Source organism: Oryctolagus cuniculus, chromosome 3 (assembly GCF_051225735.1).
Source record: "Oryctolagus cuniculus isolate XC-2025 breed Fujian yellow rabbit chromosome 3, ASM5122573v1, whole genome shotgun sequence".
Lineage (NCBI taxonomy): Eukaryota > Metazoa > Chordata > Mammalia > Lagomorpha > Leporidae > Oryctolagus > Oryctolagus cuniculus.
Window position 1 is genome coordinate 148,124,445 of NC_142869.1, and position 24,491 is coordinate 148,148,935.

Genomic DNA, 24,491 nt, shown 5'->3' on the forward strand with positions numbered 1-24,491 from the left:
TTCCAAGTAGAAAGTGCGATGTAACTCTTTGGTGCACAGAATGGAAACAGTGGTCCTGGAAGGAGGGCCTTTAAAGGGAGTTTTAACAGCCTTGCTGAAATGAATTGTACCTGGCCTGCAAAGATCATCCATTTCTAACATCCCTTTTACATAGGATGTGACAAAACTGATTTAGCTCTGAATAGGAGATAAATCTAGGTAAAACTCTCCTGCTGGTGTGAGCTGTGTAACCCACTTTTAAAACCTGAGCGAGGTCCTTCTGAAAAGTCATTTGAACAATCAAATGGATCCTCCTGTTTCTGCTGCACCACGATGCTGTATGAAAGGGGACAGAGGTATTCATAACCTACTACTAATCCTTGCTTCCTTCAGAGTCTCAGTGGGAAATGAGGGCAAACAGCAAGGCAGGGCTGAGTTCTGCAGGCGTGGAGCGCTGTCTGCTCAGTCACTTCTGCTCCCATTGGTCCCTGACCTGCAGTGATTTGGTTAAAATGAGCCACAACAGCACAGCACTAGCAGCTGACATTTCCCGAATGTTTACTCTGGGCGGGATATTGCACTAAGTGCCTTCCATCCCTGCTCTTTGCCTGTTACTAACTGCAAGTTGCTTGATATGTCTGTGCTTCAGTTTCTTCACTGATATTAATAGCATCTACTTCCTGTGATATTCAAATGAGTTAATAAATGAAAAGAGTTTAGAACAGTGCTTGGCATTGTAGGTAATAACAAATAATAATTATCACTTATTATCTCAGTTAATCTTCAAAGCAAACCTTTCACAATAGTTGCTGCTACTTATTCCTCAATTTAGAGATAAGCAAATTGAGAATCAGAGTTTAACTAGCTTGTTCAAAACCATAAAGCTAGTAGGGAACAGAATAAGGACTCAAACCTTCCAATTTCATGCCTTTTAGCCACTATGCTACGCTGGCCCTTGCAGTCCAGTATCTAAACCTCAGCTTTGCCATATAAACTTCTCTGACTGGCAGATCCTCATGTTAAATGCACCACGAGTTTTCAAATCTCCCTGCCTTTGCTCTTCCTTCTACTCCCTCTGTCTGAAATGGCTTTCCTAACTTCATCAAGTGGGGAAAATTACAATTATCCTTTAGACTTTTCTTTCTCACCTTCCTTCTCCTACCTCCACAGGGCTAATTGCTTGTCTGTGTTCCTTTAACACTTACCTCATGTATCTCCCTCACAGCACTTATCACATTGCCTCATAATGTTTGTGCTGCAAAAGGGTGAACTAGGAGAGAGCCAGCCAGCCCCTGTAAATCAGATGAAAGATGACAGCCTTCCTGTTACCAGCTTCTCAAGGAAGTACTCTTGAATCACCCCAGTAACTGTAGGGTGTGATACTATTATAATCCCCTTTCTATTGATGAGGCATAGAAAGATTAAAAAATTGTATAAATAAAAATGCTTACTAAAAGTGATCAAAAATTCTTTTATAATTAAAAAATGTGAATGCTGATTTTTTTTTATTGTTGGAGAAGAACAAACTCCTCTCATCTTTTTTTCCCTTAAAACTATGAAAAGAAACAATCAATTAATTTGAACTAAGTTCAAATTATCAATTCAGCTGTAAAATCTTTAAATGCCAAAATCACTTCTCACTGTATTATAAATGACTTGCAGCCGGCGCTGCGCCTCACTAGGCTAATCCTCCGCCTTGCGGCGCCAGCACACGGAGTTCTAGTCCTGGTCGGGGCGCCGGATTCTGTCCCGGTTGCCCCTCTTCCAGGCCAGCTCTCTGCTGTGGCCTGGGAGTGCAGTGGAGGATGGCCCAAGTGCTTGGGCCCTGCACCCCATGGGAGACCAAGATAAGTACCTGGCTCCTGCCATCCAATCAGCGCGGTGCACTGGCCGCGGTGGCCATTGGAGGGTGAACCAACAGCAAAGGAAGACCTTTCTCTCTGTCTCTCTCGCTCACTGTCCACTCTGCCTGTCAAAAAATTGAAAAAAAAAAAAAAAAAAAGACTTGCTTCCTCATCCCATGATCTTACATATATGCATGTAAATTACAGTATTTTTCAAAATAGTGTATTTATTTATAGCATAGTCTCCTCAAATCCCCCCTAAACCAGGACAGGCATTACAGTATCAATTTTAATATTTGTGTCAAGAAACTATATTTCCAAACACACAGAGAAGATGGAACTATTTTTTTCTGCCTCCGAGGCAAACTTGGAAAACTGTCTTTCTCAGGATGATGTCAGGAGCTAGGGGGCTGTTGTGAATGCCAGGTGTGAATAATTCCAAATCCCAACCACCTGTGGCTTCTTTGAGGCCTTTTAAGGCAGCCACTCAGAGGCAAACACAGCCTCTGGGGCCTTTCAGGCCCTAGCTCTTGAACTGAGTGATATGGTGAGAAAAAAGCTGGCGTTAAAAGCCTTTTAACCCAAAGGGTTTGAGCAGCTAATGGACATCATTCTTTTGGCAAAGGGGAATGATGTAAGAGCTCTTTCTCCACTTTAAAACTCAAGTCTTAATTATATAACCTTTGTAGAAAGCTAAAGCCTTTTGTTACAACACACTTTTAGAGCATGTTACAGTGCAGCAGAAAGCTAGATTTATCAGCCTTACCTACATTGCTCCGGTTTCCCATTACACCTTTAACTTCCTCAACTGTTTCCAGTGATGGCAAAAATAATCGTTTACAAATGATATCTTCATTTTAACCTCTCTGCAAACTGATGATAAATTTGGGCCTTGAAATCAAGCAATGCTAGCATTTAATGTGGTGTCAAAAGAGTTTCTGAGAGAACTGGGAAGTCAGAGAACAGAGACATGTCCACAGGTGAGAACAACAACAAAAACGTTCAGCAACAAACAATTATCTTAGTAGAACCTGCAATTTCCATTCAAAGTATTTCTAAGAGAATATTAACAAACATGAACATAATGTATTTTTGCACAGAAAAACAAACTCATAAGATTTTGGAATTGTAAATAAGCCACAACTCTGGTAATCATCTTCCTTGATTAACATCTTTAGCTTCTATTTGAAACATGACCATTTATCATCCTAGCATCTTTCTTTCTAGTATGAGATTAATGTAAGCTGCTTTTTAATTTTAATAACAATATAGCCTATCCTCCACATGGAATTAAATAAAGAATGAAACCAAGTCTCTAATGGTAAATAAGCAAAAGTGAAGAGCTTTGGTTCTGCTTATCACTGTCATACAGTAATTCCAGTTACAACACAATTTACCATCAAAAGACTTAGATGAAAGGTGCATGTTGAAATAATTATAAATGCACTTCATTGTGTTTGCAATAGAAATAAGTTCTAGAGGCCAAAACAAATTTTCAGCTATTAGGGGGTTAGATAATTTTGTTGTAGCCCCAGTAAGGAGGAACAAAAATGTTGAAGGGGTGGCATGCTTCAGTAATAATTAAAGACATGCACCCAGTCTAGCAAGGTACTAACATTTTTGCTTGAGCAGGAGAGTCATCACTAAGATATGCACTTTGCCCAGGGATTCTTAATGCTAACTTGCAAGAAGGTGTGAGTGTGGCAGAAAAGACTCACCTCTGGGACTCTTGAAGGAATTGAAATAATGCTTGTGCAAGTGAACAGTCAGATTTTACAGGGAACTTTGGAATTTAGATTTCACTGTACACAGAATTAACAATTTGGGAACTAGTTCTAATATACAATATAGTGATTCATCCAAATGTGGGTAAAACAATTCTGATACTTTGAGTAGAATTATGAATTTCCTTCTGAGTTGAGGGAATATGAGATAAGAAACCCCTGGGAATATTGGACAAAGATAGCAGATAAAGAATCAAAGGGAAAGTGGAGAACAGTAAATTTATAACCATTAATACGAAGCATAAAGGAATGCTTATGATTTTAACACTCATAATCATTGCAACATACAAGACAACTTCAAAAAGTTCATGGAAAATGGAAGATACATTTATTTTGGTGATATATTTATATGCATAGTTTTTTTTTCATAATACACATTTTCCATGAGCTTTTTGAAGTAGCCTTGCATATACTGTTTCTCTCCCACTAGACTAAAATATCTCAATAAGAGACTGTTCTGACTTGTTTTCCACTTACCAAGCCAGTACCAAGCCCAGTGCCCTATATACATTTGTTGAATGAATGAATAAACAAATAAATGATCAGAAAGCATTCATGGAAGTCCAGGCAAATGGGTAAGTGGCCACATCCATGTGTTAATAACAACAAATCAGTTAACTTCTATGTAAAATGCTGGCATTGAAATCCAACAAGCTAACAACAATCAGTCATAAAGTGTCCTATCTACACGTAATTTGTTTCATCTATTCACTATGGTTAATTTTATGTTATCTAAATAGGGTCTCTGTAGGGGAACTGGGCAAGTTACTCTCCTCTTTCTTACTTAATATCAACATAGGATTTTACAAACACAGACTGAATGCTTAGCTCCAGCCAGACATCTCACAAATAAATCCATTGTGCACAAAAGGAACTAGATGAAACAGTATAGACACATCCATGCAAGTACATCACCACTATTATGGAAAACAATTTAAAGACTATTCAACTCATATGCATAATGAGTCCAAGAGGGATGCATTATTATTCATAATGGGCCTTTCTCCAGGGGAAGTTGGGCTCCCTAGAGGGTATCTAATCTTATAGGTTGAAGATTAGTAACATTTTCAAGTTGAATTAGTTACAAACTGTTTTCAAATACTGAATATTGAAACGGGTGCCAAAATAGATAATGTGATTAGGTCATTAAGACACTGAAGCAGCCTTTTGTTTTGTATGTTTACTACTAGTTTTCATTGATTTCCAAGTGGAAATAATTAGCTAGGGATGACTCTCATCCACTGCTTCCCACTTGACCTGCAAATGCCACATTAGTCAAGAGTAGGTTTAACCAAAAGTCAGTAAAAGTTCAGCCTTACACATGGATCACGGGAACTGGTCACTTGCCAAAACTGTTGAAATCTGTTATTCCAAGTGGCTAAGGAAAATCAGGCAGCCTCACCAGGCTCTTGTACTGGACTCCTCAAAATCTACACCTCAGTTTTGTTGTCCGTTTAATGGAAGCTAGTGTTAGTAAAACCTACTTCATCTGACCTCAATATTATTGCTGAGTTTTCTGTTGATTGCTGGTGATATTTGAACCCCAAAGCAAAGTTCTCCATAAGTGTGATTATTTTAGTTGTGTCTCTCCTATAAATTTCTTTGAGTTGGAAAAATAATGAATATCTTTTTGATAAGTTTCCTGTTTTGTGTTTTAGATAATGGTTTTTAGTATTTTATTGCTAGATACAACTCATTGTACATTCAACTTTGTCTCAGATCCCATCAACTTTGGTGGAAAGTAAAAATGAGGTCAGAGTGCTCACTAAATCATGGCTTGAGCTGTTCTTAATATGAGCAAAACTGGGTAGTTGCATATTTCATTGAAACATTTCAATGATTTATTTTTCCTTATTTATACATATAATATTCTGCTTGCTTAAATACTATAGCAATATGAAATTCTGTTCCATTAGATTCCTAATCTTTTTCAAATACCAAAAACTCCACATACAAAACATAAAAAAAATGAATGGAAAGTAAACAGAAATAAATACATTTTTTCTGGTTTTGTCATAATGATATTGTAAATCATTTTTCTTACAAGTTATATATTTAGAACTAAAACTCTCTACTATGCTTGAAATTAAATAGCGATGTTTATGTTAAAATTCTGAAGTAATTAATTAAATAGGAGTACATCTGTAAATATTATTGGCATGTGAATAGAGAGATGATTGTGATAACTACCAAATAATGCTCCTGTAGAAATTATTATATCAATTTATCAGCTTTATGCTATCTTTTATACATTGCCATTTCTAGAATATAGTAGCTATAAAAATCAAAAATAAAACCAAAATAAAGCTGCCCTTCCTAGTTTGTGCTTGCCTCTGGATTAAAAATAAAATTGTTATATGCCAAAAATAGATAATTGATTCCAAAAAAATTAACAGGCTACACGGGGAAATTTTGGCAAATGCAACTTTATATTGAAGTTCACACATCTGTATCTTAAAGAATGAGACTCACAGAATCTAATGTATTTCTAAAATACCAGAAATCATATTATAAGCTTTCACAAGTTAAACTGAAATAATTTAAACGACCAATACACTGAATGTGCAGGAAGTATAAACAAGACTGTGCCTTCAGTAGAATAAATGCTTCACAAATTGTGCAGGATATCATACTAAGGCTATGGTCTCCTCTTGACAGCTGACTGAAAATATAAACATCCATCAACTGCCTGCTTCTTAGAACACACTAGAATGGGTAGCACATCTCAGAAGGAAATCTCATAATTCTGGTGATGTGCACCTTAATTTTCAAACCATATGAGGAAAAAGTAAAGGAGTATTAAAGGGTCTTCCATGCACTTCCAGATGCAGACCATGACCATTACTGATTCAATCTCCCTTGACTATTTGCTCCAATGCTAAATAACATGAAGGATACTAGATAACCCTTTAAGGCAACATGTGTTTATTCTGTATTACTAGAACTGCTCAATTGTGACTGGCTGATACCATTAATGTTGCCTCTCAGAACAATATCTAGCATTTGTAAAATATGAATGAATTGGAAAAACTTTATACCAAATCAACAAAAACCACATAATACAGTTCAATGCTAGCAATTTCACTACTAGGTAAGGAAAATAGTATTTAGAAATCATAATGTATCAATACAAAAAAAAAAAGAGTAAACTTAATTGGATCCAATATACCGCTTTGGAATGCTCCCCAGAACTTACAAGGTGATCTTTAAAGTGTAATATTCCAGTAATTCATGGCACATCTTTAGAGTAGATTACAGTACTTTAAGTCCCCAAATATTTTAGTCTTTGCAAAAGAAAAATAGTATGAAATGTTTTTAAAGTCTTCAAACGTCTAAAATTAGTTTTTTATCAACACATTTACCTCATGTCAACTTAATTTATTGATGTCCAATGCTAATTAGTTTTTGATTTTTTTCATATGTAGTGATATACACAGCATTTAGCACTGATACTTAGCACCTGCTACTTTCATTATCTAGTTTTCCACCACAGAAAGAAACTTAGGGCAGTGGTTCAATCCTTTCTTAATTACAAACCTTCGCCAGCAGTCAGCAGGATCACTCTGAGATTTAAAATAGGATTATAGGTGAACTATTGCAAAGATTGCAGAATGGTGCCCAAATCCTCATAACTGCTGATCCCATTCTTGAATTTCTTCTCAAGATATGGCTACGGGCCACAACTGCTTAGCAGAGAAGGTTAGTGTTTCACAAGGCTAAAGATTTACAGATGCTCCCTCATATAACACAGTAAGGTTCCCTTGGTAACCTGGATTTTCTGCAGTAAAGAAGGGTTGTGCTGAAACAGCGCCTCAGCTCCCTGTTGGAGAAAATGCAGACAAAAGGATTGATTCCTGCTTGGGCAAAACTCATCCAGACAGCCGCTGTTAGAAATCCCCCTGGTACTACTGGCCCTCTTGCAAAAACTCTCCAATAACAGGCCACCAAGTAGGGGCCCCACAAGGTTAGGAAGAGAAAAGTCATTATATAGAACATTCTGCTGATTCTTTTCTCCATTTTGAACTCGTCTAAGACCAGCAGCCTTCTTCTGCCTGTGGTGTTTGCATTTTGCCTGATGCCCAGCAAGGTGGGAGGTGTGGGACCCCTTCCAAATCCTGCTAGCCAATTGGCAGCTGCTTGGCCACTGGCTCCAGGGCCATGGAAAGTCCAGTTCTGGCTGACTGCTGCTACAAACTGCACTGGCTTCATTTTCCTTCGATCGTGGACAAAAAATATCAGCTTGAGGTAGACAAGCTGTGTAGCTAGGAGGATGAGAGCAAGGAGCAGCATAAATCCTAAAGAATCATTAGCCCTGAAGGAGCGGTGTTGGAAGGTGCATTGGTCTTCCTCTCTAATGAATGAATAAGTGCCCACATCTAAAACTGGGGGGAACGCCATGGCCACAGACAGAGTCCACACCATGCAGATCACAGCCAGACACGTCCAAAAGGTCAGCCTCTTTGTATAGAAGCGGTGATGGGCGATAGCTAAGTATCTGGTGACACTGATGCAGAAGAGCATGAAAGCAGTGTGGAAACAGGACAAAACCCCCAGAAAGGCAATCACTTTGCAAGTCAGAGTCCCGTAAGTCCAGGTAGAGCCATTTTTGACAGAGTTGAAAACAAACGGGAAACAAATTGCAGATCTGAGGATATCTGAACAGCAAAGATCCAACAGGAAGTAGTAAGGTGCTCTATGCAAGGTCTTATCTTTCACTAGCAAAATGGAGATCAGAAGGTTGCCCACCACGCTGACTCCTATTATGAAACCCAAGGAAGTCAGTTTCAGAAAGGCTGTTAGAGGCGAAAGATTCTGCAAAATGTTGTCAGCTGCATGGCTATAGTTCGCCATAGATGGATGGAGGATAAGGATACAGCCTCAGTCAAGTCTCATGATCTAGATATAAGAACAAGGAAAAGACCGATCCATACATTTTACTGAAAATGTAATCCATAAAGAGAACTGATGCAGTCTGCCGTCATGCTTTCTCTTTTCTTCCATTTGATTTGCCATCAGAATATCTGGAAAAAAAAAAAAAAGAAAAGAACTATCAGTTCTTAAGTTAACAACCAATGATGTCAGTGTGAACATCAAGCTATTCATTTATGGGGAAGCAAATGAAGTTCTAATTTTGATTATTGTTATTGAGATTTTAGAAAATTGCCCTGTTTAGTTTTCTAAGCTGGGTAAATTTTCTAAAAGACCCAATTCTAGAGAACATACATTTGATTGGGTACTTTAAGGAAAGAAGGAATAAAATGCTCCACAGTTGTAAAATATGTCAGTCCAAGAATTAATCACTAGTATTGCGATGGAATCCATGAGATTGCCGATAGAGACAGAAGAGGCTACCTATGTTGGTGTGAGGTCTTTCAGTATCTGGCAGGGTTGCACAGGCAGCGGCTCTGCTGCTATTCGGATTCAAAGAACCCCTGCAAAATACATGTCTTCTAACTCGTGTCACACTACTCATACTGCATAAGAGTATTTGTTGATTCATCCCAAAGCATAATTTCAACATTGCACTTCAAAATCAATAGGCACTTGTCCCAAGATTTAGAGTGGTTTAATCTTTTGTCTTTCCCTCCCCACCCCACCCCTCAGTTTTGGCAAATCTTTTTTTTTTTAAGCCCACATGCTCATTAAAAATGGTTAATGTAAATACTGGCCTGGAAAACACACCCAGAGGAATAATGCATTTCCAATTGTAAACCCTTGGCTGCCTGGATGCCAATGAATCTAACCCGAAGCTGTGTTTCTTGGGCAAAGTAAGCTTTTCCCATATACAATGATGATCTTTGATGCAAATCTCAAGTGACTTCATTTTAAAACAAAATGCACATTGCCTCCTTGGTGCTCAGGAGCCACACCAGGGAAATTAGCTTCCTCGGTTAATCCCACAAAGCATGTTTCCTCTGCCACTTCCCACTTCGCCCAGAATATGCCGATGGAAGCCCAGGCAAAACTGCGTTTGATGGTTTTAATTTCCCCACCGGTACCTCCCCGGGTAAATACCGATCGCATCATGCAACATTACGAAACCTGAAATCGGCCACCCCTGGATTTATAATGGGGGGTGGAGGAGGGGGAGGGGGAGAGACATGCATTACATACGCGAAGATGGGGAGAGACATTGCTTCCGTGCTGCAAGGGAACCGTGCCCGGGGAGTCGCAGTCTGATATTCCTCAGTCTCGCAACGCTTTCCAGAAATGGAGCTCTCAAGAAGCCTTACCGAAGATGCATTGTCTGAATGTGCTTCCATTATGCAGTTTATTGTCCAAAAAAAAAAGCAACAAAAAATACCACCTCAGAGAGGGCTCTTTCCTGGTGAACCTGCAGTTTCATCAACATCGTGCACTCCCCCACCTCATCACCCCCCAAACTTAACCGGGAGTATATCCTCCTACCTGTTGGTGTTGGATATCCCGACAGACTATAGCTTCTTCTTTCTATAAATTGCTGATTTTTTTTCTTTTTTTTTTTTTTTCCTTTTTTCTTTTTTTTTTTTTCCCCCTTAGTGCCTTGACTGAGCAGCCAGGCAGGGCTCGGCGGCGCCTGCGCGCTGGAGCCTCCTTGAGCTCCAGCCGCGTCCTCCCCTGTCGCAGCGGCACCGTCTCCCCCAGTAACGCAGGGGCCGCGGCGGCGGCGGCGGCGAGGGCGGCGACCGGGCTGTTCCAGCCTCTCTGGAGCCCTCCAGAGCTGGCTGGGCGGATTGAATGCCCCGTCTGCTTCAGCCGGCGAAACTAGGCTTTTGTCCCGGTGTGGCTGCTTCTGAACTTTTCCTTGCCGGTATGTGAAGCGGGGGCTGGGAGAGGCTTGTGCAGGACCTCAGGCCCATCCTGTGCCCCTAGGGCAGCGCACGCAGCGGCAGCCGAGCCCCGGACGCCCGCCCCCTCCCCAGCTTCCCGGAACCCTCGCCTTCCCCGAACATGGTCTTCCTTTCTCTTTGAGGTCCAAAGCATTGGAAGCTTCTTTCGGATTTATTCTTGAATAATTCCCCCAGCTGACCTTTGAATTGGTAGGTTAGCTGGAAGAAAGAAAGAAAAGGGGAGGGGGAGGGGGAGGGGGAGGAGAGAAATTTAAAAAGAAAAAAAAAAGCACAGCAAAAATCCTGTCAATGGGGAAGAAGAAGGGAAGCAGGTTAGGGAAGCCCTGTCTTTGTTAGCCATGCTCGGTTCTCGAATGCACGCGAATATACGTTTAAGTTCAGAGGACAACTGCAAAACGATTTACATCAATTCCACCTTGACGGGTATGACTGAAGAATCAGGCTTAACCACATACTAGAGGGCTATCCCCTGCCTTCCACCCCACCCAGCAACCCTCTTTCTTTCCCCTTCTTGCAAATTCAGCTGACCGACCGACTGGTGATGTCAACGGAGTTGTGTACTAGTTTCCTTTTTCCTCCTTTGCTATTACAGATGACAAATACTGGGAAAATGACGAATACATAAAACTTACACCAGTCCAAAAGGTCCGATGATATCACAGGCACCTCTTAACCTGACACATGGGTGCTTAGGGATGCCTCTAGAATCAAGCATTATTGCCCCATTGTACCGTCTCTGAAGAGTTTTGTTTGTGGGGATGGTGGATTTTAAACAACCCTCCCCTAACCACGGAAAAAATAAATAAATAAGTAAAAATAAAGCAAGAAGACGTGCTTTCATTAATTCCCAACGTAAAACGTCTGCTGCTCTTCCAGCGTGCTTATTGCTTTATAATATTCTGTTAATGAAACAGAAAAAATAAAAATCTTCTCTACAGTAATAATTTGATCTCGAGACAGCAGTAAAATACCTCACTGCTGGGTGGTGAGATTGTGACATTCGGGGGAAGTCAAGCCAATCAGCATACAGATAATATGGGTTAATTTACATATTGTATTTCTATTGGACAAGAGGAGGAAAAGCTTACTCTGTTTAAAGCTTAAAAAACGAATACTTCATTGTCATGATGTCACAGTTGTTACACAAAGCCCAATGTTGGTAATACTGAAAAAAAAAAGTTAAAAATTTTTTTAATGATTTGCCCTTGGATTTTCTTAACTCGTCAAAAATGGATAATGATTTGTTTAAACAAACACTAAAGAAAGAGAATACTCATAGGGCATTTAACTTTGCCACTCCCTCAACCTAGAAAAATTAATCCTACAGCAATGCTGCAAGTAACTTGAGGACATTTCCCTTGGAGCAAAACATTATACTTCTTGTAAAACAAGCAAATTCAGACCTCAAAACTGTATGATGGTTTGCAATTCTAAGTGTATGGAACTATAAGTCAATTCCATTTGTTCTTTTTACTTCTTAATTAGTGCCTTAATGTACTTTGCAAAGAGTTATTATTTCCTGAATTTTTACAGTTAAAAAAAATCTGTAAGAGACAGGAGGTTGCCGAGTATTCATGTTGGCCAGATGTTAGGTTCTACAGATTAGGGAAAAACTATTTAAAAGTAAATTAGAGGCCAGTGCCTTGGCTCAATAGGCTAATCCTCCGCCTGTGGCGCCGGCACACAGAGTTCTAGTCCTGGTCGGGGCGCCGGATTCTGTCCCTGTTGCTCCTCTTCCTGTCCAGCTCTCTGCTGTGGCCCAGGAGTGCAGTGGAGGATGGCTCAGGTCCTTGGGCCCTGCACCCGCATGGGAGACCAGGATAAGCACCTGGCTCCTGGCTTGGGATCAGCGTGGTGTGCCGGCCATAGCAGCCATTGGGGGTTGAACCAACGGAATAGGAAGACCTTTCTCTCTCTCTCTCTAACTCTGCCTGTCAAAAAAAAAAAAAAAAAAAAAAAAAAAGTAAATTAGAAGGGTGACTGTACTGCCAGACTACGAGACAATAATTTTACTCTGCCAAAAAGCACAGGGCCAAAATCCAAGCCTTATGTTTTAAGAATCGATTCCTTTAAAATAAAGAAGGAAGAGGGGGCAGGGAAAAAAAAAGAAAAAAAATAAAGAAGGAAGTATATGTGTGTGCAGTATTCTTTCATATCAATCTCAGATTATATGAAACCTTTTATTTTTCTTTTGCAATTGAGCACATTTACATCCACCAGTTTTCCAGCTAATGTTAAATGAGAATGTCATTTTCTTTATTCACATGGGGGCTCAAGAAATCATGAGATATTTTTCATTGAGCTCATTAACTCTATTGGAGAAAACTTTGGAATCTGCATCTTCCATCAACAGAGATGTTTAAAAAAATGTGTTGAATAGCAGGCCAAAGTTTTGTATCATCTACAAGTTCTCATATGTAAAGCTATTACTTCTCATTGTTCAGATAATAGGCTTATTTGATCTTAACTAATTTCTCTTTTGATTCTTTATTTTATCAAATGTAGGAAAATTGATTTTGACTTTGAGAGTCAAGGAACATAGCAAACATGACAAAATATTATACACTCTAATCCCTAAGTTTTAAGGATTCTAAATGTTGTCAAATGCTTGACCTATTACATCTACAGTTTGATCATTGTATCAGGAAAACTGATATAATTTGCTTGATGTGGTTTTTATAATAAATAAAAACAATCACCTCCTTTTCGAAATTATCCAGGTGCTTCAGATTTTTGCCAAGTGATGTGTGGCCTCATAATGGACAAACAACGTTGTCTTTGTTCTGTGCAGTTTGTGAGAATATATGTCAGGAAACAAACACCCTTGATAGGTGTAGATAATAGTACGTTAGAATAAAACATTCTAAGTAAAGACCTTCCATTATCCCTTAAGAAAAGTCATGTCTCCTGCTTAAGGCTTGTCGGTGAAGCTTTAAAACATGTTTCTCTGGTGTTCTCAATGCTTACCAAAGCCTAAAGCTGTGTAAGAAAAACTTTAATTTATTTTATTTATTTAAGTGTTAGAGTTACAGACAGTGAGAAGGAGAAACAGAGAGAAAGGTCTTCTGTCCGCTGGTTCACTCCCCAAATGGCTGCCACGGCCGGAGATGAGCCCATCCGAAGCCAAGAGTCAGGAGCTTCTTCCAGGTCTCCCATGTGGGTACAAGGGCCCAAGGACTTGCACCATCTTCCACTGCTTTCTCAGGCCATAGCAGAGAGCTGGATTGGAAGTGGAGCAGCCAGAACTAGAACCAATGCCCATATGGGATGCTGGCGCTTCAGGCCAGGGCATTAACCCACTGTGCCACAGAGCCGGCCCCGAAAAAGAACTTTTCAAAGTTTTCTACAAGCTGTCTTGGTAAGAAAGCAAGCATTCAACTGGGGACTTCCACATAGAAACATTTTCTGATAGGTTATTTAAAAAATCATTAACCTGAAATAAATAGCCAACAAGAAAAAAAAAAAGTGACCAAGAGAACTATTTTGATAAGGTTTTCCTATCTTATTTGCTGCAAAAAGTGACCTTTCTCACAGTGACATCTAAGCACAGTAACTGAAAATTTTGAGGGCATTGTAGTCATCTATTTGAGGAACAGAACATGCTAGACCTAAAGAACTGCTCCTGGATTGAGAAAATTGTATCTTGAGCGTTGGGAATGACCATAATTGTGAATATCCCAACAGTGAGATTTCTTCAGAATTTTAGTGAGTTTTTTTCCAAAAGATTAAGAATCTTGCATGTTCCTTTCCAAAGTGCTAAAAGGTTTATTTGTCAGATTTTCTTCTCTGTCACAAAACAAGTTCCAAAGTGTTGATATAATTCACTTTTAATTTTAAAGCTAGCATCTCTTCCTTCTCCGTTAAGATCCAGGCTTTTAAAAACTCAGCAGTTTACCTTCTGTGACCTTTATTTTGACAACTTCCTACTCTTTGCAAACTTTATGACTTGTTCCTTTATTTAGTTCATTTTACAAACATTGTTGAGGTCTTACCCTGCATGAGGTACTGTGTTAGATCTTGCAAGAAATGGAAAAGTAAGAGGTGGGACCAGTCTATAGGTAGTTGCATCAGCGTAGGGAAAACCTGAACTGGTGGTAGTGGAAGGGGTGAAATGGAGAAGAATGAAGGAATGGATCTACTGGGTAGGAAGAGAATTCTCAGCAAGTGATTAGATAAAGCAAGCAAAGGAGATTAGGTAGTAAGAATTGGCTCTCAGGTGTGGAGCTTGGATAACTAAAGTCAAAAGGAGCTGGTTTACTAAGGAAAATGATTAGTTGATTTTAGACATTGAATGTGAAATGTTGGTGAGGTATTCAACTATTGGTATGTTATATGTAGATAGAAGTGGAGAACTGGAAATTAGGAAACACCTCTAGGTGACGGTGGAGCTGGGAGAAATGTTGGGTAGCATTGCCATTTAAGAGATAATAGAGAGTAGAAGGTTGGAGTTAAAGAAACAAAAATATATATGCCCATTCCCCTCTATGCGGACAAACCAAAAAACTAATTATGCCTAATTTAACAAGCAGTAAGGATCATGGAAGAGCTGGAGAAAGTGGAAACTTCTGTAAGGAGGAACAACACTGTCATGAGCCTTGGGAGAAGAGAGAATATCGAGGAAAAAAAGGTCATCAGTGTAGGTTGTGAGTACACAAGATATCCCTGGGTGGGGTGACAAGGAAAATCATTAGCAACCTTTGTGAGAGTGGTTTCAGGAAAGCTAGTTGGACTGCAAAGGATTAACAAGTGAGGGGCATGGGCTTAAAGGCTTATAAGGTCAGGCTAAGAAATTATTTTGCTATTAATGACAGCACTGTCTCAGTGATGAGGGCTTTAATGAATTCGCTTGAGGGTTTATGAACAAAGTGATAGTTATTTAAATAAATGTAGAATGTCTTTGGTAAGTCTGTAAAACTCTTCTATTACACATTATTTAAATGTGATACTATGAATGAGGAGTTGAGAAACAGCCTCACCTGTGTACTCAAAACATAGATTCAGGAAGTGCAGTGGAAGCCAGACTGGTACCTAGAGGGCCAACACACCAGGGGTAGTTTATAGCAAGCTATTTTATCCTCCCCTTCCCCCCATGCAGGTCCCTCCCCTGGTTCCTCATTGGCTGAGTAACTAAGGGGCTTCAATCTTCCTGGCATTTGCTCCAGCTGTTTGGCCACTAACATTCAGTTTGCCTAAGAACTTTCAGGTGCATGTAACCTAGCTGTTATGTTAGCTGGCTACTTGTCTGCAAGCTGTTAGGCTAGCTAATCTACTAACAGCTAGACTCCTTACTTTGAAAATGAACCAAACGTGAATTTCTCACAGGAGAGGAAATGCAAGCTGCCCTATTAATGTCTTGCAAAGTTTAGAGAAAAAGGCCTTGTCTGTTAAAAATTCTGTAATCTAAAATATTCGTTTATCTTTGCCTTATTTTTATTGTAGCCAATTTCAACTATGGAAAATAAAAAATGGTGATACCCATGTGGGTGTCTTGTGAGTGTCAGAGTGTTTACATGCATATGCATGTGTTGGGAAGGGAGCAATGTGGGTAAAATGATCAAGGAATGGGGAGTTAATTTAATATTCAGGTTAATAGAGAGTCATACATATCTTACATGGATTGTAAATTTTCAGTGAGTGAATAAAAATGTAATGTAATTTTATCTCTAGAAATATAGGGTTTTTTCCTCCAAATTCAGAGGTTATCTCAATCTTAGAGTGTGCTAAAAGCCATTATTATAAGCACCAGTTACATGATAATATGAGCAGATTATGGTTATTTAAGCTTTTGTGGTGTTTAGCATTTTGACAAATGGGCATAATTAAAACATGGCTAAAAGTAAAGAGTGTTGCCTTAGACTCTAATTTAAGAGCTTCCCATCTTGACTATTCAGAGTTGCTTTCTGATTTTTCTGATTAACCCTTCTACTTTCATTTCTTTTAGTTTTTGTTGTTGTTGTTGTTTGCTTTGTAAAGATTTATTTTATTTATTTGAAGACAGAGTTGTAGAGAGATGTAGAGAGAGAGAAGTCTTCATCCACTGGTTCACTTTCCAAATGGACACAATGGCCAGAGCTGAGCCAATCCGAAGCCAGAGGCCAAGAACTTCTTCCTGGTTTCCCATGTTGGTGCAGGGGCCTAAGGTCTTGGGCCATCCTCCTCTGCTTTTCCAGGAGCAGGGAGCTGGATTGGAAGTGGAGCATCCAGGACTCCAACTGGCACCCAAATGGGATTTAACCTACTTCAACACAGCGCCAGGTCCCTCTCAATTTCTTTAAGCTTTGTAATTTTCTCTTTATAGAATTGTAAATAAAACAAAACAAAGATAAAACCAAAATTCCCACCAGGCATAAATGTTAGTTGTTTTAAAATGAAAGTATGATATTATCTACCTAATTTAACATTCAGAAGAGCTTTATTAAGAATAAGTTCTAGGGCCGGCACCGTGGCACACTAGGTTAATCCTCAGCCTGCAGCGCCAGCATCCCATATGGGCGCCGGGTTCTAGTCCTGACTGCTCCTCTTCCAGTCCAGCTCTCTGCTGTGGCCTGGGAAGGCAGTGGAGGATGGCCCAGGTGCTGGGCCCCTGCACCTGCGTGGGAGACCAGGAGGAAGCACCTGGAACCTGGCTTCAGAACGGTGCAGCACCAGCCGCAGTGGCCATTTGGGGAGTGAATCAATGGAAGGAAGACCTTTCTCTTTGTCTCTCTCTATCACTGTCTATAACTCTACCTGTCAAATAAATAAATAAAAATCTAAAAAAAAAAGAATAAGTTCTACAGATGGCATTAGTTTGTTCATTTAACAAACATTTAAGTCTCTACTAGAATGTGAGATTATTTCCTTCCTTCCTTATTTCTTTCCTTTTTGCTCTTTCTCCCACCCTCCACCCATCATTCTTTCTTTGATTCATTTATTTATTTGAAAGAGAGAGGGAAAGACAGAGAGAGAGAGAGAGGGAGAGAGAGATATCTATTCACTGGTTCACTCCCCAGATGATTGCAACTGCCAGGGCTAGGCCAGGTTGAAGCCAGGAGCTAAGAGCTTCATCCAGGTCTCTTATGTGGATGCATGGCCCAAGCACTTGGGCCATCATCTGCTTCCTTACCATGTGTATGAGCAGGGAGCTGGATCATAAGTAGACCAGCCAGGATTTGAACCAGTGCCAGTATGAGATGTCAGCATCAAAGGCTGTGGCTTTATCTGTTACACCACAATGACAGCCCTGAATAGTTTTTTATGTAATTAAACTCCAGTAAATATAATTTGTATGAAGTTTTTTCAACAATACACTCTATTTTAACTTTGCCTGGAAACTATCCATGATAATCTATAGTACAGAAAGAAAAAAGGGGCCGGTGCCATGGCTCATTAGGCTAATCCTCCGCCTGCGGCGCCGGCACCCCCAGTTCTAGTCCCGGTTTGGGCGCCAGATTCTGTCCCGGTTGCTCCTCTTCCAGGCCAGCTCTCTGCTGTGGCCTGGGAGTGCAGTGGAGGATGGCCCAGGTCCTTGGGCCCTGCACCCCATGGGAGACCAGGAGAAGCACCTGGCTCTTGGCTTTGGATTGGTGCAGCGCGCTGACCGCAACATGCCAGCCGTAGCAGCCACTTGTGGGGTGAACCAACGGAAAAAGGAAGACCTTTCTCTCCCGCCCCCCGCCACTGTCTAACTCTGCCTGTCAAAAAAAAAAAAAAAAAAAAAAGGTTAAAGTACAATCTACTTGGAAAAAGAATTTGCAAAGATATTATAACTCTTAGGTGAAAATCAGGATTGTCTTCTGCATTTTATTTGTCCTCCTTTTAGAAAGTAGTCCTTTCTTTTCTTTACCAGACATAATTTAGAGCTGAATATAAGTTCTCATATGAAATAGTGCTGATTCATTTTACTAATTGAATATGATAAAAAAGCTACCAATCAAATCACTTTTATTTTTGTATTTTAAGTTTTATTTTTTACTTATATGATGTGAATAAATTTCATTTATTTCATATATACAGATTTAGGAGCATAGTGTTTCTTCCCACCCCACCTTCCCTCCTCTTTCCTTTCTTATTCTTTCTTTCAGTCTTTACAATGACATACTTTCAGTTTATTTTATAAACATAAGATTAACCCTCCACTAAGTAAAGAATTCAACAAATAGTAAGAAGAAAAAGCACTGTTCCTCAATAGTAGAGACAAGGGCTGTAAACAATCAGTTCTCAAAATGTCAATGTTTCTCACATATACTACATTATTTAGTACTCTTAGTTACAACAGATCAGGAAAAACATGATGTTTGTCTTTGGGGACTGATTTATTTCATTGAGTATAATGGTTTCCAGCTGCATATATTTTGTTGTGAAAGACAGAATTTCATTCATTTTTACAGCTTAGTATTCCATAGTATATATATACCCTATTTTCTTTATCCAATCATTAGTTGATGGGCACCTGGGTTGATTTCATATCTTAGCTATTGTGGATTGAACTTAGTAAACATGGGGATACAGATACCTCTTTCATATGATGATTTCATTCCCCTTGGGTAAATCCCCAGGCGTGGTATGGGTGGGTCGTATCATAGATCTATTTTCATATTTCTGAGGAATCCCCATACTGTCTTCCACAATGGCTATACTAGTTTGCATTCCTACCAACAATGGATTAGGGTAACTCTTTCCCCACATTCTCACCAGCATCTATTATTTTTGATTTCGGTATGAGAGCCTTTCTAACTGGGGTGAGGTGAAACCTTGTTGTAGTTTTTATTTGGATTTCCCTGAGGGCTAGTGATCCTGAGCATTTTTCATGCCTGTTGGGCATTTGAATTTCCTCTTTTGAAAAATGCCTGTTCAAATCTTTTGCCCATGTCTTAACTAGATTGATTATTTTGTTGTTGTTGAGTTTCTTGAGCTCTTTATAGATTCTGCATATTAATCCTTTATTGCACAGTTTACAAATACTTTCTTCCATTCTGCCAATTGCCTCTTAACTCTGTTTGAGTGTTTCCTTTGTAGCACAGAAGCTACATTTGTCTATTTTTGTCTTTATTGCCTGTGCTTTAGGGTCTTTTCCAAGAAGTCTTTGCCTTTGCCAATGTCTTGCAGAGTTTCTCCAATGTTCTCCTCTAGTAATTTGATGGTATCAAGTGGTAGATTTGGATCCTTAATCCATTTTGAGTTGATTTTTTAATAAAGTGTAAGATAGGGGCTTGTTTCATACATCTGCACATGGAGATCCAATTTTCCCAGCACCATTTGTTGAAGAGGCTGTCCTTTCTCCTGGGATTGATTTTAGCTCTTTTGCCAAAGATTTGTTGTTTGTAGATGTGTGAATTGATTTCTGGGGTTTCTATTCTGTTCCACTGGTCTACATGTCTATTTTTGTGCCAATACCAGGCTGTTTTGATTATAACTGCCCTGTAGTATGTCTTGAAATCTGGTATTGTGATACCGCCAGCTTGAGCAAAAGCCAGAGATAGTAATAGAGTTTGTAATCTATGGAACAAGAAATCATAAAACAATACTTCCAACAACTCAAAACAGGAGAGCAGCTCACTTAAAGAAGGTGATAATGACTAGGGCTGGGATGTACAATTTCATTGCCCAAAATTTGGCTGGGATAATCTTTTGCTTTTATCTGATCTAGAATCACAGTATCCTTATTAACAGTAGGTGTGATTTATTGCAGTTGTTTTCTGGATGGCTATAATGAATTGGTCATTCATCATTTCCATAAAGTATATGGAATACTGTTATATGCATGTGTTATGGAAAATGTCTCTTATTTAGAAAGATTCGAAATGCCAAATATTTTTCATCTATAAAATCTAAAGTCTGTTTTAGCTGTTAGCCATCATCTGTTTGATTGTCACTGTCCTGCATAGGAGTAGGTAAGTGAACCAGCTAGCTGGTAGAAGTAGGAAACATGCCCCAGAGTTCCAACATTAGAATTGCTTTTTTACTATGGATTTCATATAATTTAATCCCAATTTACAATGCAGAATAGAACTCTGGTTCTAACATTTTAACAAGTTGCTAGTTGCTTAGGCAAACAGCTTTAACCTGGAGAGCTACAGACCAATAATAGGCATCCAGGTACACAATCTGTGCTCCTTTGAGCATTCAGAATATGGAAATTTTTGGTGGTTGCAGTGAGTAGAGTATTTCCTGCAGTCACTATGGAGTTGTGGTGCACAGCTCCAAGACAGATATCATTTAATTCTGCTTGTATTAAATCCATTGGCAGCCACAGATGTATGCAAACTCTCTAACAGATTTCTTCTAAGGGAACCCTGGATCTCCTGCATTTCTTCTTTTTTGTAAATATATATTTATTTATTATTTGAAAGTGTTACAGAGAGGCAAAAGCAGAGAGAGAGCTCTTCATCTGCTGGTACACTCCCCAAATGAGAGCAATGGGCTGGAGCTGGGACGATCTGAAGACAGGAGCCAGGAGCTTCCTCCGGGTCCCCTACCCTGGTGCAGGGGCCAAGGATTTGGGCCATCTTCCTCTGGTTTCCCAGGCCATAGCAGAGAGCTGTATAGTGGAGCAGCCGGAACCAGAACTGGCACTGTAGGTGACAGCTTTACCCACTAAGCCACAGCACCAGCCCCTAATCTCCTGCATTTCTTTCATAAATGTGTCAGTTAATTAGAAACAATAACTCCATTATCTATGAGGTACTTCAAAAAGTTCATGGAAATTGGAATTATATAGATGTGCAAAAATTTGAAATCCATGCAAATAAGAGGTCTTCTAGCTAATGCAAGGGCTGGCGCTGTGGCTCAGTAGATTATAGCCATAACCTGTGGCTCTCAGATTAGAGCCATAACCTGTGGTGTCAGCATCCCATATGGGTACCAGTTGGAGTCCTGGCTGCTCTGCTTCTAATCCAGCTCTCTGTTGATAAACCTGTGAGAGCAACAGAGGATAGCCCAGGTCCTTGTGCCCCTCAACTCACATGGGAGACCTGGAGGAATCTCGGGGCTCCCAGCTTTGGCTTGGCCTGGCCCGTTATCCCAGCCATTGGAGTGTGGACCAGTACAGAAAAATCTCCCTGTTTCTCTCTTCTCTATCTCTGTAGCTCTGCCTCTCAATTAAATAAATGAAAATTTAAAAAATAAATTAAAAAATAAAAAACATTAAAAAGTTAATGGAAATGCCTATTATGAACAAATACACGCAGAGTTCAATGTTTTTTCACAAAAGTAATCTTTTAATTCCATTTTTCATGAACTTTTTGATGTACTCATGTAAAATTTAAAATTTCCTCTTAATTTGTCATTCACAAGTTCAGGAAGCGCTTTAAACAGGGATACACAAACACACACACACACACATATGATGTTTGGCATTATATATAAGTGCTTGAGTCGGGAAGTAAAACTCAGTAGGTCTCTGGATTTTAGCCTCTTCAACATTCAGCCTCTGTTAACCCAAGTCAGTACATGGCCTAATCTCCCTCTTTACCACCTAAACTGTTCTGAAATTTAATTTTAAAATATGCTTATCAAAAATGTGTGTAAAATGCACACTTTATCTTGGGATTCTTCAAGTCTTCATTTTCCAGTTAAGAATTTTCCCCCATTCATGCACTGTTAATTCCTGTAAATTCTAACGGGATTTAAGCAGAGAAATCCTTGACATTTGGTTGAAAAACTAAGAATCATGCAGAGCCAGCACTTTCCTATATAGGAAAGCCTCTTCATAATTCACTCTATAAATGGTTGGAATTTTGTGCCATCTGGCATCAAATAGGTAAGATTCCTGCTTGGGTTCTAGAGAAGAACATACATAAACTGACATTTGGCAAAGACAGGGCTGTACATTTGATCCCACTTACCAACTTTGTTCAGAATTATTTTTTTTATTTTTATTTTTTAAATATTTATTTGAAAGAGTTACACAGAGAGAGAAGAGGCAGAGAGAGAGAGAGAGAGAAATCTTCCATCCGATGGTTCACTCCCCAGTTGGCTGCAATGGCCGGAGCTGAGCTGATCCGAAGCCAGGAGCCAGGAGCTTCTTCAGGGTCTCCCACATGGGTACAAAGGCCCGAGGACTTGGGCCATCTTCTACTGCTTTCCCAGGCCATAGCAGAGAGCTGGATAGGAAGTGGAGCAGCCAGGACTAGAACCGGTGCCCACATGGGATGCCGGCGCTTCAGTCAAGGGCGTTAACCCGCTGTGCCGCAGCACCAGCCCCCAGAATTATGTTTTAAGAGTAAAAAGTCAAGAAGATTGGAGCACGCCAACGTCACCCTCAAATTTATGTTTATATAAGTATATATGTATGTATGCTTGACTTTTGTAAGTAAATTCACCTTTTCTTTTTTTTTTTTCTTTAGTAAATATAAATTTCCAAAGTACAGTTTATGGATTACATTGGCATCCCCCCCCCCCATAATTCCTTCCAACTCGCACCCCTCCCATCTCCCGCTCCCTCTCCCATTCCATTCACATCAAGATTTATTTTCAATTATTTTTATATACAGAAGATCGATTCAGTATAAATTAAGTACAGGTTTCATCAGTTTGCACCCACACAGAAACACAAAGTGTAAAAATACTGTTTCAGTACTAGTTATAGCATTACTTCACATTGGACAACACATTAAGGACAGATCCCACATGAGAAGTAAGTACACAGTGACTCCTGTTGTTGACTTAACAATTTGACACTCTTGTTTATGGCGTCAGTAATCTCCCTAGGCTCTAGTCATGAGTTGCCAAGGCTATGGAAGCCTTTTGGGTTCTCCAACTTCGATCTTATTTAGACAGGGTCATAGTCAAATTCACCTTTTCATTCCATCTTTCCAAAAACTTGCTTTTTTATGATTTATTTTATTTATTTTAAAGGCAGAGTGACATAGAAAAAGGGAGAGAAACAAAGAGACAGATGTCCCATCTACTGATTCAACTCTCCAAATGGTTATAAGTATTGGGCTGGGCCCAGCCAAAGCCAGGAGCCAGGAACTGCTTCTGGGTCTCCTAAGTTGGTGGCAGGGCCTTAAGTGCTTGGCCCATCTTCTGCTGCTTTCCCAAGTGCATTGGTAGGAATACTGGATCAGAAGCACCTGAGACTCAAAGCAGAGCTCTGATATGAGGTTCCTATATAACGGGTGGTGGCTCAACCTGCTGCACCACAGTGCCAGCCCCTGCATGCTTGATCTCTCTCTTTTTTTTTTTTTTTAAGATTTATTTATTTATTTGAGAGGAAGAGTTACAGACAGTGAGAGGGAGAGACAAAAGTTTTCCACCCTCTGTTTCACTCCCCAAATGGCTACAAAGGCTAGAGCTGAGCAGATCTGAAGCCAGGAGCCAGAATCTTCTTCCAGGTCTCCAACATGGGTACAGGGGCTCAAGGACTTGGACGATCTTCCACTGCTTTCCCAGGCCATAGTGGAGAGCTGGATTGGAAGAGGAGCAGCCGGGACTAGAACCAGCGCCCAAATGGGATGCCAGAACTGCAGGCAGAGGATTAACCCACTATACCACAGCATCGGCCCCATGTGCTTGATTTTTAACTTGCTGTCTTATTGATTTTCATACTGCAGAGGTCCACGAAGGCAAAGTCTATATGTTAATAGTTTTTGTGTCCGTGGTTCCTCGCACATTGTAGGCACTCAGAAATTGTTAGTAGAATCAATGAATGAATCTTTCCATTTAAAAATTTAACATGGTTAAGCATTAAATGATCCTTTCATTTATATATGTTTCTCCCAATTAAGCTTCGAGTATGTATTTTACTTCAAAAACAAATTAATAGATAATTTCTTTCTTCCCCTCAGGAGCTGTAACATACATTATGGCTGAAATCTTTTTCTCATTTTCATAATATCCAAATATTTCTAAAGTACAATATGTTACAGAAAGCCCCAAGTCAACCTAAAAACTACACAGTATCAAAGTTGCTGGGAGAGTTTGTTAACTATCCAGTATATTTGTATGTACACAAGTTTGAGCATGAGGTTAGCATAAATTTTGAGCTTTTTTGACTTTCTATTCAAATGTTGCTTTGACCATAGTTTATAATAGGATGAAAAATATGTGCCCAGTAGATCAACCTATTGATG

At 39.7% G+C, this 24,491-nt stretch overlaps 1 protein-coding gene and 1 long non-coding RNA gene across 3 annotated transcripts; one reads left to right on the forward strand and one right to left on the reverse strand.

Annotated features, from left to right (window-relative positions):
* Nucleotides 1-6,017: 6,017 nt before the first annotated feature.
* Nucleotides 6,018-10,477, reverse strand: GPR85 (G protein-coupled receptor 85). Of its 2 annotated transcripts, XR_016231002.1 has the most exons (4): nucleotides 10,016-10,477; nucleotides 9,722-9,863; nucleotides 8,539-8,628; nucleotides 6,018-7,427 (listed from the first exon to the last, which is right to left on the reverse strand). XR_016231002.1 is itself a non-coding variant. In XM_008258291.5 (3 exons), the coding sequence occupies exon 3, from the start codon at nucleotides 8,456-8,458 to the stop codon at nucleotides 7,346-7,348; it is 1,113 nt and encodes a 370-aa protein (XP_008256513.1). In that variant the 5' UTR covers nucleotides 8,459-8,628; nucleotides 9,722-9,863; nucleotides 10,016-10,216; the 3' UTR covers nucleotides 6,018-7,345. The 2 variants fall into 2 exon arrangements, 1 of the variants encoding a protein (XP_008256513.1); XM_008258291.5 differs by having other exon boundaries at nucleotides 6,018-8,628; nucleotides 10,016-10,216.
* On the forward strand, nucleotides 10,260-11,265 carry LOC138849047 (uncharacterized). The gene is made up of 2 exons (XR_011387416.2): nucleotides 10,260-10,397; nucleotides 11,030-11,265. It is a non-coding gene; the product is annotated as an uncharacterized LOC138849047 (long non-coding RNA).
* Nucleotides 11,266-24,491: the final 13,226 nt, after the last annotated feature.

Coding starts and splice junctions, on each gene's coding strand:
- GPR85 (XM_008258291.5), bottom strand. CDS start 8,458: ATGGCGAACTATAGCCATGCAGCTGACAACATTTTGCAGAATCTTTCG.